The sequence below is a fragment of the Mya arenaria genome, chromosome 12 (assembly GCF_026914265.1).
Source record: "Mya arenaria isolate MELC-2E11 chromosome 12, ASM2691426v1".
Classification (NCBI taxonomy): Eukaryota; Metazoa; Mollusca; class Bivalvia; order Myida; family Myidae; genus Mya; species Mya arenaria.
Genome location: NC_069133.1, coordinates 22069617 through 22088602, shown reverse-complemented (window position 1 = coordinate 22088602; position 18986 = coordinate 22069617). Strand labels below are relative to the sequence as shown.

The 18986-nt window shown below is 33.8% G+C and overlaps 1 protein-coding gene across 1 annotated transcript in view; it reads right to left on the bottom strand.

Annotated features, from left to right (window-relative positions):
• Nucleotides 1-6790, bottom strand: part of LOC128211507 (dynein axonemal assembly factor 9-like) — a 74714-nt gene extending 67924 nt beyond the window's left edge. The window contains exons 1-8 of the mRNA XM_052916373.1: nucleotides 6660-6790; nucleotides 6106-6194; nucleotides 5375-5465; nucleotides 4960-4988; nucleotides 4653-4777; nucleotides 4151-4247; nucleotides 3457-3535; nucleotides 2975-3080 (exon numbers count right to left, since the gene is read on the bottom strand). Of these exons, the coding sequence (XP_052772333.1) occupies nucleotides 2975-3080; nucleotides 3457-3535; nucleotides 4151-4247; nucleotides 4653-4777; nucleotides 4960-4988; nucleotides 5375-5465; nucleotides 6106-6194; nucleotides 6660-6733 (690 nt within the window). The 5' untranslated portion in view covers nucleotides 6734-6790. The remainder of the gene's footprint in view (nucleotides 1-2974; nucleotides 3081-3456; nucleotides 3536-4150; nucleotides 4248-4652; nucleotides 4778-4959; nucleotides 4989-5374; nucleotides 5466-6105; nucleotides 6195-6659) is intronic.
• Nucleotides 6791-18986: the final 12196 nt, after the last annotated feature.

Genomic DNA, 18986 nt, shown 5'->3' with positions numbered 1-18986 from the left:
GATAAACTAATACTCAAGAGGGCACTGATACAATTTACACCCATTAGCTTGAGTGGATGCAGATAAATGTGCATGATAGCACACAGAACATTAGCAAGGCTGCAACGATGACAAAACTGCTGCAAGGCTAACTGTAATAGCCCTTCTTATTCTTTGAATTGTCAAGCTAAAAATCGATCAGTTTTGAGAAAGTATCATCCAAAATGCAAAATAAAGACGCGAGGCCAATATAAATTAATTGCTAGATTGTCATCCATTATTTTTTTAAATGGGGGGATGGGGAACTTTTTATTTTTTTCCGTAGATGATTGCTTCACCATCGAAAATGAGTTCATGCTCTGTCTTATTGCAAAAGGGACCATGTACATGTGTTTCTAGACCAACCACGAACACAATCATAACACAATTTCCCTTTTTTACATGTGAATGTTAAACATCGTCAGGGCTTTTTCTATAGTACCCACGGGTCCGACTATCGGACCCATTCCCAAAGCAAAATATAAGATATTTTTCCCAATCTTCAGAAAAAAATCCCAATAAAAAAAAAAATCCAAATAATTTTTTTTTATTTTTTTTTTTTATTTTTTTTTAGAAAGTCTTTTTATCTGTATTGTTTCATTTGCAACATCCTAATAAATCATGTGATGTCAAGTTTTTTTGATAATTGATTTCAGAAATCATTGATTTTCATCACATTCAGAGATCAGTATCAATTATTATCTGTCATGATTTATTGCAATAGATATTTACACCCCACGGATTGATATTTCAGCCATTTTGGGTCTTTAAAAGGGTAAATAAACTAGTATTAAATCATTTCCTAATTCGCAGGAGACTAGACAGCGTTTTCTCTGAACTGTAAAATTTCCCAATTTCGGCATTTTCACGATGCAAAATTTCCCAAAATGTCCAGGGTCTTTTTCCCAAAATGGGCAGAAAAAGCCCTGATCGTTACTATGGGTATGAATAAATGCCATTCCCAGACAGTAGTGGACTAATACGAAAATACAGACCCTAGTTTAACATATTTATTTGAGTAAATAAAATTTAAGGGACAGCAGAAAAAAGAGGGGGTAGGGGATGTGTGTAAATCTAGCAATCAATTTATAGTCGCTTAATGACAATACATGTTCTCTGTGAATGCTTAACAATAGTTTTTTCTGTCTTAATGATATACAAAGAATTTATAGGTACTTAAGAATATTAAAAGTACTTAGACATTTTGCCAAAAAGTTGTCTTTTTATATTTTACTGGACTTAAGACTTTTTGTACATCCACTTAGAATTCATAGTTATGCCAGAAACCAAACGCCTTGAGAAGGAAGATATTGTTTAGTGTGTAATACTACTGATATTGAGGATGAATTCCATTTAATATGTATATTTCTATGTTATATTAATCTCATTGTTATAACACACAAGCCTCCATTATAAATATACAATTATTGAAAACATATATGAAAAATAAAAAATAAGAAGCTCATGTAATTAACAAGAGCTGTCACAGAGACAGCGCGCTCGACTAGTTTTGGCGAAACATGCATGGATCACTGTTAGATTAGATTTCAATGCAATACATGGTGTGCTGAGATATTAACATAAATGTGGTTCCATGCAAAATTTTAATGAGAAAATCTAAGTCTAATAATAAAGGGCCATTATTTGCAAAATACAGTTATCTAACTTGGTTATTCAATTAAGTTGGATAATTGAATCCCATTGTATAAAGTCTCAATGCAATACATCAAATAGTTGCTGAGATATTTTCCTATGTGTGCTAACATGCAAGACCTTAACCAGAATTTCTAAGTCGCATAATAAAGGGGCAAAAATTATATGTTATAAAAGACAGAGCTATCTTACTTGATTAAATAAGAAGGTTAAATAGATGGGAGCCTGTGTGTTAAGTTTCAATGCAATACATGATGTATTCCCTGAGGTATTGACTTAAAAGTGGTTACATGCAAAACCTTAACCAGAATTTCTATGTCGAATAAAAAAGGGGCCATTATTTTAATTTAATGCAAACTGGAGTTATCTTACTTGGTTATTTAAGTAGATTGGATGGTTGAGTACCATTGTATAAAGTCTCAATGTAATCCATGAAGTAATTACTAAGATATTAACCTTGCTTACATGCAAAACCTTAACCAGAATTTCTAAGTCAAATAATAAAGGCCCATAATTTGCATTATATTCAAATTATTGTTATCTAACTTCATTAATTTAGTATGTAAGATAGTTGGGAATACTTATCCAAAGTTTCAATGCAATAAATGATGTATTTGCTGTGATAATGACTTAAAGATGCTTACATGCAAAACCTTAACCAAGGTGTGACGCCAACGCCGATGCCAACGCCAGGGTGAGTAGTATAGCTCTCCTTATTCTTCGAATAGTCGAGCTAAAAATACGGTACTCTATTAACTGTTGAAATATGAAAGTTTAGCTTGTACACAAATTATGAGAAAAAATAGTATGTATTTCAACATATGATGTTTATACAGGTCTTAAAGGGGCACAATGTCTTAAAGGGGCACAATGTCTTAAAGGGGCACAATGTCTTAAATATAATATATGTCTTAATGTCTATATAGATAAATGCAATGCAAATTAATTTAAAGCATTTTTATGTTTAACTCATTTGATTTGAATGATTGAAACCAAAGAAAATAACATGATTTGTGTACAAATAAAGATATATTAACCTTTTAAATATTCGTTTTCAATTAATAGCTAAGTAGCCACAAACTCACCAGTTAAAAAGCACCAAAATAACACTAATATATTTTTTTTATCTGTACACAAATCATATGCTTTTTTGTTTTGATCATTACAGTCAAATAAGTGAAACGTAATGCCATAAAAATATATTTGCATCAACCTTAATTGTGCCCCCTTCATAAAATGTCTGTTCTCTTCTGTTTGGATAAATAATGCTATATTTGAAGTCTGCATTACATTACATACAAACCTCCAAAATGAGTGTTTCTAGCCCCACGGGGTCCATCAGAGAGTACAGGGTGTGGACTTGACTGCTCACATCAACAATATCATGCTGCATTGTGAAGAATCCTCCGCTGAAATACACACAGACATTACAAGCTTAGCTTATTGATTTGGATTTAAATTATCATTTCTAGCAAGTTTTGACAAAATCAAATAATGGTATCATTTTGTTAACATATTCTATGAGAGAATGCGCTTTTAAGAAGGTGTAAAAACATATACAATTTTCAAAAGCTTTTCATTGAGATTGTGTGGTTAAATTTTCTGTAACATTGGTCATCGTTTGAACAAAATTTCATTAAGATTTATTCATTACCTTAAAATGTAAAGTGTTTGCATGACCCAGCTGTCGCCACTGCCAACCTTGATTCTATAATGACAATAGCTCAACTCTGTTTGGGTTTTTTTCGAAAAAATATTAGCTCAAATTTGTAACAGTCTGCTTACCCTCCAACCTCCTCCACGCCATACACCTGTATGATTGGCCACTTCTCTATCAACATCACATCGAACTGCTGCAGGTGGCCTGAAATAGCATTTATTGTTTTCAATGTCTTGTCTCAATGATTAAAAGCCCAAACATGCAAGCCTACACAAAGCCCTGGCTTGTAAAAAAAACTGGTTTTTCTTATGTTTAAAATATTCAGGCTTGTGGGTTTTCATTCAAGATTAAAATTGCTTGCGCGAAAATCGGATGATGGACCATCAAAATGTACATTTATAGCACAACGCATCGCATAACATGGATTTCATGTTAAAACATTAAACTATCCAATACACATACAGGCACAAATATCTTAAATATAAAAGAACCAAGTATAAGAGCCCTTTACATTCAATGTCAACTCCAACACCACCAAGAATTTAATATAAATCCACATGTTGATCTGTCAGCCCCTGTCTGGTACCAACCGCTACAAACCTTATTACAGTCATTGAAATTAGACTTTTGGATGAACAATCCCGAATTCTTATACTATTGCTTGGCATTAAAAATGTTTAACAAGCCTGGCTATGTAAAATTCAGAATTTGAGCAAGCCCAGAAGACATTTTACCAGTGCTTGGCTTGCAGGCTTGTGTTTTGACTACTGTTATTATAAGAATTCCCATATCGGTTCCCTGCTGCCTGATGTTACTTACCGGAGTTGCTGTAGGGAACACCAATATTGTGGCAACCTTTCACCATGGCAACAAATGTGGAAATCTTGAACTCTTCGGCTTTCTCTTCATCCTCATACTGGTAAAGTAGAAAGAATTAAGATGTAAGGGAAATAAATTTAACATTTTCATTTCATATTTTGTTTGGCACAGTTAGTTTATATCTTATTTAGTTATATGTTGAGAACTCAAAATGTTAACTACTGTTGGTACCACATATGAATTACAGAAATTCGTAGTTTGGTTTGACTGTTTCATGTTTTTACCCTAGAAATGCCATTTCGTGCCATTCGATTTTTCTACATTTTTTTCTCAGGTTTTAAAAAAAGTTTTCTCCCCTTTTTCATCAATATTCATGAAAACGAGATTTAGTTACTTTAGGTAGTCAATTTTCCAACAGTATTGACATAGTGTAAATGGAATAAAGTACTGGGGTTGCCGACGATGCTATATATGATAAAAGAGTAGACTAAGTATACACAACCTCTTCATCATTGAGACAGTGAAAGAAGACATTTCTCCAATGGCTGACATAGGGCAGCAGGTAGTGGTAGTTGACTGGGTTACAGTACACATCCACACGATCACACCTAATACACAGCAACACATCTGAAGGAAAGACAAGAAATAAATTATTATCTTCTAGATACATAAATAATAAATATCTCCAAATATTGCACATTTTTTTATTAGACAATTAATAATTAATCACCTTGCCTGCATAATTCTTATAAATGTTAAAACACTTCAATCAGTCTTACGACACCCTGTGAAGACACTGGGATACCTACCATCAATAACTTCCTCATCAAACCCAGACCTGAAATTATAATGCAATCTTTTAAGAGGAAAGAAATGTACAAGAACAATCTCTCATAAGTAACAAATAAATAACTTGGGTCAGTGGCGTATATTAGGTAGAGATATATAAATATTACTTTTGCCAAGCTTTCCCGTAATAAGTTTTATAGCATTTTGTATTAAATGGCAATGCATTATTTTATCACATGACACTATCCCTGCGCAACTTGAAGATGTGATTTTATTTTGGTTACAAGTTCTACGCTTAATTAGTAAGTCAAAATGACGTCACTGTAATTGAAAATATTAAATGGTTGTTTTAGACTTGAAAACAAGCAACATCAAATGATAGCATTTATTTCATACTTGTAGTCTACCAAAATATTTTTATGTTATCCAACTTACGTTTCTAGTTCGGCCTTCCTGAGATCAAAGAAGCCAAAGAGCAAATAGTTTATCAGCTCCATCATGCCGTCATTATAGCGACTGTCGATCCCTGAAATAAAGAAAAGCCTTATAACCAACCAATAATTGTTCTTTTTTGTAAAAAAAGTCTTACTCAGGCAACAATTAATAAATTGTTTGTTGGCATTTCCCAACTGACTAAAAAGTTGTTTTAGCCCTTGCTGTGGTCATATATTGTTTTTTTATGTTATTGCCACAGAATTTAAGGGTTAGGAAGTAAAAAAATAAACAGACCAAAAAAAGAGGAACAACTGGTTACAAGGCAAACAGAGGGAATGACAATGTGTGTCTGTTGTTTTCAGTAAATACCTCCACCTTTTTCTTATAAAACGGACAAGCTTAAAATGAATAGTTTTAACTCTTTAATTTATTGACTTTTCAATAGCAACTTTACTATATATTTGATTGTATGAAGGTGAAGGACTCTAAATAACGTAATACTTTGGTAATGTGAACGTAATACTTTGGTAATGTGAAATGCTTTTTTGCATTCTTTCATTTTCTGTTCTCTTTTCTTATATCAAACATACATATTTTAACCGTGATTATATGATTAGTTAGCATTCTAAGCAAGTGGATATATAAACAAGGATGGAAATTTAAAAGATTCTTTCTGCTTCCATCTTTGAAATGTCTTGGAACTGTTTCACTTTCATTTCCTTGACATGTACCTGCGATGCAGAGGATCGCTTCAGGAGCATCCTTCTTTTCCCCTGATCCATCACACAGAAGACTCTGGACATGCCGCAAGCGACTGCCACTGAAATTATACATGCAAAGTCCCTGTAAAACATATTACGCAAGGCATACACTAAAATGTGTAAAAAAAAGTAAGTCTGTGCGAAAATGTCAAATGCCCATTGCTCAATTCAAAACCTGTAAAATCAGTCTCAGGCCTGTAAACATTACAACTTTGGAAACTCAATGGGCAGGGATATAACTTAGCACTCGCCCACTCGCCAATGGCGACCTATTTCCGATCTGTTCAACTGAAATTTTAAGGAAGTTCGCCCAGGTGGTGAGCCCAAATTTTTGTAGCGGCTCGGAACAATATGCTTACAGCAGAGAAAAATACTTGGAAGCAGCTAACATGTTTTAAATATGTGTTACAAAAAATGTTTACCCCACCCACCTACATTTGCATTGTCAGCGTTATTAGCAACGGCTGATTATATAGTTGGAATAGCGCTTCTTTACCAAAAATGATGACAAAATGCTGTATTACCTTACAAAGCTGTTAAAAGTTTCATGATTTATGTTTCGTCTTGCGGATGACGGCCGCTTTGAACGAAAATTCATAATCGAACAGAATTTTAGTTGTTGCAAATTTGGTAACACTCGTTAACTCATTTTTTCACCCACATACTACAGAAGCAGTCAACATTTATAAAGTGCATGTTAGCCTACTGCTTATCTGGGATTATGAATTTGTGCGGAGCCTTCGGGTGAACAACACCATATTTTTATCCAATATAAAGTATAGACTGATTATTTTCAAATCCATGTACATGTAATAATAATAATAATAATAATAATAATAATAATAATAATAATAATAATAATAAAATAATAATAAAAATAATAATAAAAATAATAATAATAATAATAATAATAATAATAATAATAATAATAATAATAATAATAATAATAATAATAATGATAATCATCATCATCATCATCATCATCATCATCATCATCATAATAACATGTTTCCATTATGTAAGGTATGTCGTAAGGGGTCGATTACGTATGTATTTTAAGTTTGTAATAAATTTCACTGATAAAAAAACAGCAACTTCAGATGTTAAGCTAGTGTCAATTAACAAAATAGTTTTATCATTCAAAGTTAGAAAAGTATTTTAATACACGTACTTATATAGGTTCGAAACCGATCACTGAGTGATGGAACTCGGCAGTCCGTTGCATGTACTATTGAGATTAAAGCACGGATTTTAATCGAATACCTACATGTACCTGTTTAATAAAGGATGCAATTGTAGAGTATTTATCAAATACTGCACCCAGATCCTGCGTTACGTTTGAGATGAACCGTGACAAACTGACACAGTAATTAATTAATTTGAACGAAACGTTAAGTAAAGTAGAGTGTTTGTTAAACATACTGTCACCTATCTCAATTTCTGAGGGCCATGTCATTGGATTTATGTGACACCTTGATTGATGAAATATTTTACTCACGATTCCTACTTTTTATGCCGGTCGGTATTTAACCGTTATTTAACTTGCTGCTGGGACAGCCACTGGCCAGATCAGAACAAGACCCTTGTGGGGTTACCAATGCGACCCGGGTTCGATTCCCAGCCTGGGTGCATGTGAGTTTGGTTAGTGGTCACCAAGCCGGACAAGTGGATTTTCGCTGGGTACTCCGGTTTACCCCACAGCACAAGACCACACTCTCGCGCAACATCGTGCCAACGAGAGTAATTAATATAAGTTGTAATAGCTTGTTTCACAATCGGTGTAAATTTAAATAAAGTTTAAACTTACCCTCGATCATCCAATCCGTATGCGGACTCGGCCACGGAGAAATTAAGAATCAATTGATCATCAGCAAAATGACTTATATTGTCTACGGTTATATTGTTGGTTAGACGAAACATGTGGAGGGTCCGTGGTCTAGTGGTAACACCTTGACTGTCAACCTTGGTATCGAAGGTTCGATTCCCCGCCGCACCACTAAGCAAACTATTAATAGTCTTCAGGGCGGGAGAATAAATTTCCGTGTCGGGTAGTGCTATACACTGGTGGACGTTAAAGAACTATGGTTACCTTAACCAGGGTTACATTCGATTTGTCAGTGCACTTTGCTCCAAAATCCTAATGTGACTTACAATTTGCCGGAGCACTCGCCGGATGGACCTTGCCAGAGTGTCAGTATGAATAAACTTACACACCCTTAAGTGAAACACGAGCAGCATACAAATGTGCATCGTCAGGTTCCTCCGGTGCACTATTACACTTCGCTAGGAAAATATCGTAATCATTAATTATTAATAAGACAGTTTGGTTGGTGCCGAATGGGGACTTCTTCGGAATCATAGCCAATGAATGTACGTTATTTTATATATTAAGTAACAATATCCGGTATTACGTCATTGTTTACCTTTTCATGTGATTTCAGATTTCATTGGATGAATACGTTTTTCCTCAGCCTCATTTATATTCATAAATACGAGATATTTTTCAGTAAACTTTACAACATAAACAGAAAAAAGTACCGGAGTTGCCCACAATGACAAAAGTGAGTTATGATGGACTGTCAGAGGTGTTACTTAACGTCATTAGCGTTGGTAACTATATGTTTCGTCCAATTGGATGGTAGCATTTTTAAATAAATCTGCGATACATTTCTTTTGTTAAATCAGTGCATGGGCAGTGAGATTTATTTAATCATGGAAATGTTTAGATTTAAAAATAGGTTGTACCAGGATACTAAGCATATTTATGAGCACTTAGCAAGTGTGCATTTATTAAATAAAAGTGGTTGCCCGACGGGCCTGACCACATCTAATTTGATAAATGCCTATTAACTAACACTAACTTATACTTGGCCAAAAGTGAACGTGGAAGATTCGCCAAGGTGTCGCTTGGATTTTCGTTAAACAATACCAGGTCAGTTTTTTTTTCATTGTTGAATTATTATGTTTTACTTTTTAAGAATTTCGTTATGATATAGAACATTCTCTTTCTCGAAGGAATGTTGTAGGAATATAATATACCTTTTCAGGCTTTTTGATATAAACTTATTCTCTTTGTAGCAATTTTACATCCATCTAATCGGTAATGCAAATGCATTTTTTATTGAAAAAGTTACTACGAGTTGTAGTTCATCGCAGAAATATCGTTCAGTGCCCATAATTTAGAACGCGATAAAGTTGTGGTTAAAGTTTGTTAGTGTGCTAGTGTGTTCTTACGCACATAGATGGTTAGGTGCGACGCAGTGGACCTTAAAATTTTAGTGGTCTGCAAGTTCTCAGTTGGAATTCAATATAAAACTTAAGTCAATCTTATGGTCACTAATCTTTGACTTCATTCACTGTATTGGTCAGTTATAAATAACAAGTAATCCGATTAGCTACATCGTTTCTTGGATCCAATTAAGAACAATAATGAATACCACCCCTGGTGTCAACTATATATCGTACATAATGGGCTGTGCCATTGTTTCTATCTATCGCTTCACATGCGTTCAATCAATAACGGCTGACTGCCGATTTACTGAAATGAAAGCATTAGAAAAATTGAGAAACGCTGCCTTATCATTCGACAAAGGAAAATGTTTACCACTAAGAAAGGGAATATTAAAATGCGTGTGTGTGTTTATTATGTATTTATTTTTCTACAAAGAGGATTTGTACTCAACTTAGTGTTCGAAAATATATTTTGTCAATCGGGATGACAGTATTTTTTTTAAAATCATATGAAAGGATCAATTCAAACAGACGCTGTGTCAGTGGACAACAATTGTCTCAACCACTAAAACACCTAACATACTTATACACTTAAACCATTACTTTGTAGTTTGCATACATGATCTTGTTGCCGTTAATGAAACCCTTTATGGATGTTAGAAAGCGAACATTAAAACCGGCACCCTCACAGATTGACACTTTTGACTTTTTGTCTAAGAACCAGGGGTGGTATTCCTAAAACATGTTAAATCATTTCCTATCTTAACTTAATTTCTTAAGTTAAGTATCTAACGTACCATATGATGTAATCGTTTTATAATATATTGACTATTTTATTATTATTGATTTGATCAAAAATTTATACTTTTATGAAACAAAATTCATACCCTTCTTCTAATTTGAACCCATTTTTTAGGAAACTGACTTAAGTTAAGAAAAAAATCAAGAAGTTGAATATGAATATCGCCCCAGCGGATTTCGGCATCAATGCCTTCTGTTCAGTCCTATAAGATAACCCACAATAGAACAGATCTCAATTTTTTTCTAAAAATGGCAGAAAATTTAAATGTTCTCAGTTGACGTTAGTTAGTTAGTAACGTTTTTAGCAATAAAACAAAAGTTTTCGGTCATGACTATAAAAAAAAAACTGAGATCTAAGTCAGCCTTTTGTATCACTGGTGTCCATACATTTACGCAAAACTTGGCTCATTCCAAGACAAAATAAAAAATAAAAAAATAAAAATGTCAAAACGGTCAATCTTTGAAGGTGCAACTTTAAAGTTTACGCCATTGTTACATAAGAAAAATCTTAACGGTGGTATACCACTCGAAAACAAGCAACATCATGGGATAAAAATACCTCACATCTGTAATTAATATAATGTGTTTACTGTCAGACCCTTTCACTGAGTTGAACAAAAGAAACAAGGCAGTCAGTACTTATTTGATAGCTTATTAAAGTCACATCGTTCCAACATACATTTCATGGTAGGATAACAATAATTAACATGATTTGCCACTCAGAGTATGAGTTATAGGAGACCTACTAAGGGGTTAACATTAGAGTTTGTCCAATGAGAAGGCAGTATTTCTCAAGTTTTCCAATACATTTATTTCAGTAAATCGGCAGTCAGCCGTTATTTAATTTTATTTAGGTGAGGCGTGAGATATAAACAGTGGCTGACCCAGTTAGTGGGTAGTTTACACAATTTAATGTAGACCAGTAAAAAACCTCGAGATTTTTTTATGTACTTACACAAACTAACAATCTTTAACCATTACTTAATGCAACTTGTCTTAATTTCTGAGTTCGACGCCAACCGTTTAAGTCTCAGTTTATCCCATTATCATAAAGTAAATGCAAATATATATCAAATATATACAAAGATGGCCTCAAAATATAAAAATAAAAGAATAAGTACGGCAATTATGAGTTATTAATACAGTTATTTATACACAAAATGCATCAATGGAGTTACACTACAACAATTAAATAACAATTTCAAGAGCATTATTTCGTTTCGACATAGCTTTTAACATAAATTTCGAAAGATTCTTAATAGAACGACTGTTGAAAAAGGAATAATAGTAACTGCACTTTTTTACCCGAATTATACACAACGAGCACGAAGCGCGAGTGTAATGGGTGAAGTAACTGTGTTGTTCCCTAACATAATAACTGAATAACTAGATAGGATTCGTGTTACCAATTATCTATAAATATGTTGAAGATAATGATGTCATTAATAACTGTGAAGCTTGTTTTAGAAAAGGATACTCGCCACCAGATCATATGTTTGTTCTACAGCATCTTATAGTTAATTTGAATTACCACAGAAAGAAGTTATTTTGTGCATTTATTGACCTTAAACAAGCCTTTGACAAAGAATGGAGATCTGGATTGTGGGAAAAAATACAAAATTGCAATATTTCAAAAAAATGCTCAAGGGTTATAACTAATATGTACAATAATATCAAATCGTGTGTGTTCTCTTCATCTAGTGCAAAATACTCAAATTATTTTCCTTCCAATATAGGATCCTGTCAGGTAAGGAGAAAATATTTTGCCTCTTTTATTTTCATTATTTCTTAATGATCTACACGAATACTTGCAGTCAAAGCCAACCGTAAACGGAATTTCAATCCGAATAAATGAAGACCATTAACTTCCCCAGTTCCTAAAGCTGTTATATGCAGATGAAACAGTTATAATGGCCAAAACGGCACATGACCTGCAAAATGCTCTCGATGCCTATTCTAATTACTGCACTGACTGGAAACTTACGATCAATACAACAAAATAAAAAATACTAATGTTTTCAAAAGGCCAACAACCAAATTTCAATTTTTCACTAAACAATCAACCGCTTGATATAGTGAAGAATTATAAATACCTAGGTGTGTTATTTAGTAGAATAGGTTCTTTCTATAAAAAAAAATACATGTTGCATCGCAGGCAACTAGAGCAACTTATAGTCCCCTCAGAAACTCTAATAGACTCAGTCTACCTATCGATCTTCAAATAGACTTATTCAATAAAACAGTTAAACCAATTTTACTTTACGGCGCAGAAATTTGGGGTTACGGGAATCTTGATGTTATAGAGAGAGTTCAGCTGAAATTTTTAAAGTATATTCTGAAATTAAAAAGTTCAACTCCAAATTATATGGTTTATGGCGAAACTGGAACAACACCAGTAACGTTAGATATAGAAGAGAAAATGATGTCATACTGGGTACGTTTGTGTAATAATAATAATAATAATAATAATAATAATAATAATAATAATAGTAAACTAACATCGATGATATATAAATGTATATACAAAGCAGTTCAAACTTTACCTCCAGACATAATAAGAACACGATATCAATGGTTCTTCAATATAAAGTCAATATTAACATTGTGTGGACTTATAGGAACTGTAAGATGTATAGATGTAAATTCTAAATGGCTTAAACTTGCGGTAAAGCGCAAGCTGAAACATTTATTCTTAACATCGTGGTACTCCCTTATTGAAAATGCTAGCAACAGTCAATTTTATAAAATCTTTAAAATGTCATCTGGCTATGAAGAGTATCTTCATTCAACACCGAAATCATTATTATATCCACTTATCAAGTTTAGAACAGGAAACCACAAACTACCAATAGAAACGGGAATAGAATACTAGTCAATGAAAAGAAATGCCAAACATGTAACAAACTAGGGGATGAATTCCATTTTTTATTCGAGTGTAACATTTTTGATAACGAGCGTAAGCAATATATAATACCATATTCTAACAGACATCCAAACATAAAGGAACTTGAACAGTTGGTAAACACAACTAACAAAATGGAATTTTTTAATATGTGTTAAATTGGTATCAGCTATTCTTAAACAAATTCGTTAAAACATTACTGTTCTTATTTATCTAAGATATATTTGCATATATTAGTTGACTCTCCCATTGTACTTAACCCATTTTATAATTCGTAAACTATAACACTGTTTGAATCCAATGATCCATGTGCAATACTTATTCTGTTAAACGAAAACGGGACTATCTGGTCTTTAATATACTTGAATGTATGTTTTGTCTTTGAATACTCAATTTGAGCCTCAGAATTGTATTGACTATATTAATACAACTGGTTATCTACTTATGATTTGCGAATTTCACTTAGTTAACCAGTTAGTATGTTACTTATACGAAGTGGAATTCGCAAACATCCTAGATAACCAGTTACTGCTAAAAGCCAAAAAATGCATTTATAAATAAGTGGTAACACGAATCTTATCTAGTTAACCAGTTATAATGTTACTTATTAAGTGGAATTCGCAAACCATAACTAGATAACCTGTTAGTGTTGTATAGCTAAAAAGGTAATAGGTGGCAGTTCTGGGCACTCTCAAGCAAGTTTTTTTTTGTCTCATGATATTTATCTTACCGAATATGTTTCGCGAATATTAACTAGATAACTAGATTCTTATCACGAAAATTAAGTGGTTAACACGAAACAACAAAAGTTTTCAGGTTATCTTACGGCAGTTACAAATGTATATGCCACGATACATTTTAAATAAATTCCCATTTTTCATTCAAAGCGGTGTTTGTTTTCCTTTCACCCACACGAGTTCGACATGGCCTATGCATTTGCAACTTTGACCTTGGACAATGAATGAATACAATTTTATGTCAACATTAAATGATTTATGATGCACATGTATGTCCAAATGACTATTATTTTAGTTGAGTGTTACTTTACATTGTACCGGGAGTAAGCGGTAGCAAGGTCCGTGGCGATATACATAAATTATTGCGTCAGCCAATGGTTTTACAGTATTTTCACGTGACACCTCACGGCCAATCATATCGCTCATTGGCCATTCGGAACTCCTCGGCCATTCTTTTCAAAAACAACCTCGGATGTATTTGGACGGTTTACATACTCAAAAAGAGGTACGTTTAAGTCCGCTGCAAGTAGATTGCGTAGTAATTTTATTTAGCAGTTAAACTTTATGTCTTAACTCTCGGGAATCTTATTTATGTTTGCAATAGTACACTTCACTGGTAATCAATTTAAACTGAGATCAATAAATACAACTCTAAAACACTAAATTTAATTAACGATATAATTCAAACAAATACGAACTACTTCAACTGATGTACCGGCATACATCCGAGGTTGTTTTTGAAAAAAATGGCCGAGGAGTTCCGAATGGCTCATTGGCCTTCTTTGGCCATTATTCTTTTTTTGTGCGTGGGTAGAACTCAACCAATTTATCAAAGTTGAAGCCCCATCACCTCCAACGCCAACACCTCTATTTTAATTTACTGTATTTTCAAGGTCAAGCAATGAATTCATTAACACATACTCACAAAAAAAAATCTAGTCAAAACAAGTTTGTTGATTTTCCGTATGTTCCTTAATCTGCATCATTTCAATATTCCTAGTCATGTGATAAATGCTACCAATTCATTAACATTACTATGGTAAGGCGAATTTTCCCACCAAGATATGCTTTTTCGGGAATTTATTTAACACATTTTACTATTTCACTCAATGGGATTTAAAAAAATCATGGCATTTTAAATAAATGTCACTTTTTCATTCAAAGCTATGTTTGTTTCGCTTCACCCATATGAGTTCGACATGGCATATGAGCCTTGAAAACTACATGAATATGATATTGCATTTCGTTCAACGACACCTTTTGACCCAATCGTAACGACTCGGTCATCTCCGGCAAGTTTCGAGATAGAAAATTCCTGTTGGATACTGGCCGATTGCTTTTGACCGTAATCGTAGAAAACTCTGCAACTGAAAAGATATTGTTGTTTTGATATTGAAGTGTGTGTAAGGGATTTGAAACCACGGATGATACAATTGCAAGAAAGGGAGAAAATTGTCAATTGCTTACATAAAATTGATATCTTTGTGTGTAACTCACTGATGTATGACTTTGCCAACGACACATGCATCTTTCGCAGTTTTGAGCATTCTTCCTATTCGAAACTTACTTGAGTTGTCTACCATGTTCAATCCAGTAGGCTTACAATAGCGTCGGTATATTTATTTGTACTCATCACGTGACCTTCACATGATAAATATACACACTTCAAGGCTTCCCGGAAGAACGGACATTGCAAGGAAGTGGAAAACTGCTGCAAAACAACGTAGACAAGGAGCCCGACATATCAACAATGGTGATAAAATTGTACGACGGCCGAAGCTTGCCGGAGATGGCCTAGTTGCTATGATTGTTGTATGCGCGTGAACATGTAGCGATTTTTTAAAAACAGTGCTTTCCCTTGACAAAGGGAAATAACCAATGTATCTGACCAGTGACCAATCTAAATAAAAGGAAATAAGTTTGTAGATTATCGGAATTGTCGTCTGGCTAACATTTCTTTATAAACATGATATATATGTTAAACTTTTTACGGACATCCAAACGGTACCTTTACAACATAGATTAAGAAAAGTTGAAAGATATGTGGTATTGATAAGTATTCACTAGTCTTACAATTTTAATGATAGACCCTGTTGTCATTCGGAGCTCCTCGGCCATTTTTTCAAAAACAACCTCGGATGTATATGGACGGTTTACATACTTAAAAAGTGGTACGTTTAAGTCCGCTGCAAATAGATCGCGTAGTAATCTTATTTAGTAGTTAAAATTTATGACTTAACTCTTGGGAATCGTAATTATGTTTGCAATAATACACTTCACTGGCAATCAATTTAAACTGAGAGCAATGAATACAACTCTTAAACACTACATTTAATTAATGCTTTTATTCAAAAAAATACGGACTACTTCAACAGATGTACCGGCATACATCCGAGGTTGTTTTTGAAAAAAATGGCCGAGGAGTTCCGAATGACCCGGTTGTAGGTCTCAAATAGACCCTCGTCCAGTATGTATCCCTGTAGACGCGGCCTTCAATAACGACATTTTCGCTTCGCATCTACTTATACAAATCAAATTAATTTAGTTTAAACATATTTATTTTCCAACGATTGTGAAACAAGTTATTACAACATTATAATTTATTAATCACTCGTTGGCACGATTTAACGCGTGAGTGTGGTCTAGTGATGTGGGGGAAATCGAAGAACCCGGAGGAAACCCACTTGTCCGGCTTGGTGACCACAAACCAAACTCACATCCACCCGAGTCGGTAGTCGAACCCGGATCACCTAGGTGAGAAGCAAGTGCGCTAACCACTGCGCTAACCCAGACACAATAAAATCAAATGAATTTATCGTATAATATGCTATGTGTTAAAATTGTTGCATGCCATATATATATATATGTGTGTGTGTGTGTGTGTGTGTGTGTTTTGTATGTATTTGTGTTATTATAACGATAACCTTGTTATGCTTAAGTCTAATAAATATTCTGTTCTGTTCTGTTCTGTTCTGATCTGCTCTAGTAACCGGACAACCAACGGTTGATCAAATTAATTCAACAACGCGTAGTTGTTTTAACAATGAAACAAATGTTTCCTAAATGAGAATTAATTAATAATTATAAGAAGAAAGTTCATCGGACTTTAAACATGCACTCTTATTAAAAGTCAATATTACAAAAGTAAAATTTGAGTGATAATCCTGTAAGTTATCACTAAATAATGCACTTGTGGAAAATATCACTTTCTGATAACAAATCTATAACCGTGTATTTGATAGCTGAAATCGCTAAAATATTAAATGATTGGTAAATGAAAAAAGATTTACGGAGATCAACGATCGACTCCGTAAAATTCGTTCGGTTGATATCGGAAATATCTTGCATACTAATGAGGTAGCTCATCATCCATCAAGATAATTTCAAATATATACATTTTCAATTGTCAATACGAAATTCAAATTTTAATTCACATGATATATCTTTATAATATATACTTGATCAAAATTGTCATGCATACATTACACACCCCAATGATAATGTTCTGTAGAGCATGCTTCAAGGCATATTATCAATGTAAGATCTATACTTGTTTCACAAAATAACAACAAAATATCAACATTGGTGATGGAATTGATCGATGGCTGAAGCTTGCTGGAGATGGTTGTCCGGTTAGCGCAGTGGTTGGCGCACTCGCTTTCGATTCCCGGACTGGGCGCATGTGAGTTTGGTTTGTGGTCACCACACTCTCGCGCAAGATCGTGCCAACGAGAGTGACTTTGTATAAGTCATCAGAACTACATTCACAATCGTTGTAAAATATATAATGTTTAAACTAAATAACAACATAATAAAATACCAGTAAAATATATAATTTAAAAACAACATAAATAAATCGCAAAACATCACCAGGTTTAAGCAAATTAGTACGTATTTCACGTGCACAGTTTTTGAAAAAGGTTTGTTGAAATATACAATTGGAAGCGAAACAAATGTTATGAACCGAACCACAAAAAATATGAAACTGTTCAGTGATTTTTGGGTGCAATTTACTGCCTTCTAAAGGCTGTTTCCCCTTGCGAAAAACTGTCCATTTTCCCCAAAATTTCATAATCTTTTCCCAATTTGATAAATGCAGATTACGTTAATGAATAAAAAAAGCAATGAATTTCTTGAAAATTTAACAAAATCTTGACAAGACGTACTCTTTCACAGCATAATGTATACATAAAAAAGTTTAAACATGTATATTTGCCATTGTATTAGCTGCTTATATTAGTCGATTTTTTCCAATTTTGCAAGGCACAGGCGGTAAAAATAATTTAAAAAAATCACTGCTGTTCCATGTCATGAATGATATATAATGTCTTCCTTAATTAATTAAAGATGCACTATTACTCCCAAATGTGATTTACCACATTTAATACAAGTGTTCCAATATACCAAAAACGATGAATAACTGTCGAAAACAATGAATCTTGTGGAGGATACCGAGTTTAATTTGAAAGAAAGGTGCGGAAAACACGTGAGACGATAGCAGTAAATACTAAATATTTTAGCACTCACCAGTCATTTAATATATTTACGTATTCAGCTATGAAAACACGACTTCAATCTTGTTATTTAGTATAAAGTAGTTAAAGATTTATCACTCAAAATGTGTGTTTGTTAAAAATGTATACACATATTGATTTTGAATAAGAGTGTCAGTTTAAGCAGTAATTCGGTGTTGAGAAAGACAACCAACACAATAACTAGTGCATTTCAATATCTCAGACTGTTGGTATGTTACCTCCCTTTATCGTTGATATTAAAATTCGAAGATATTTGAAGAGCGATAGTATACATATTTAAATAGTCGCTAAATGTGCACAGAAGTCCTTAATGCTGCGTATATATTTGTAGAAATTTGCCAAAAATATGAAACGGAAATGGACCGAAATTATGCGATCAAAAGGCAAAAAAGTTATGTGATTTACTTATACATTTATTTATAAGTGTTCTTACTTTCAGTTGCGCCCACGATGACTGTGCATGCCAGGACGTTCCTGACGTTATTCCTACTGACCAACATCGCCGTCGGCCATTTCCTTGACACGTTTGGAATGGGAGGCGGCGGCGTGATTCACTTATTCGGGCTCCCCTTGGACCCGCTCGGTGGAGGCGTGGGTGAGAGAGAAGGCGCCTACCCTCGAGCCCCGCACACTGACGTTGCCCCG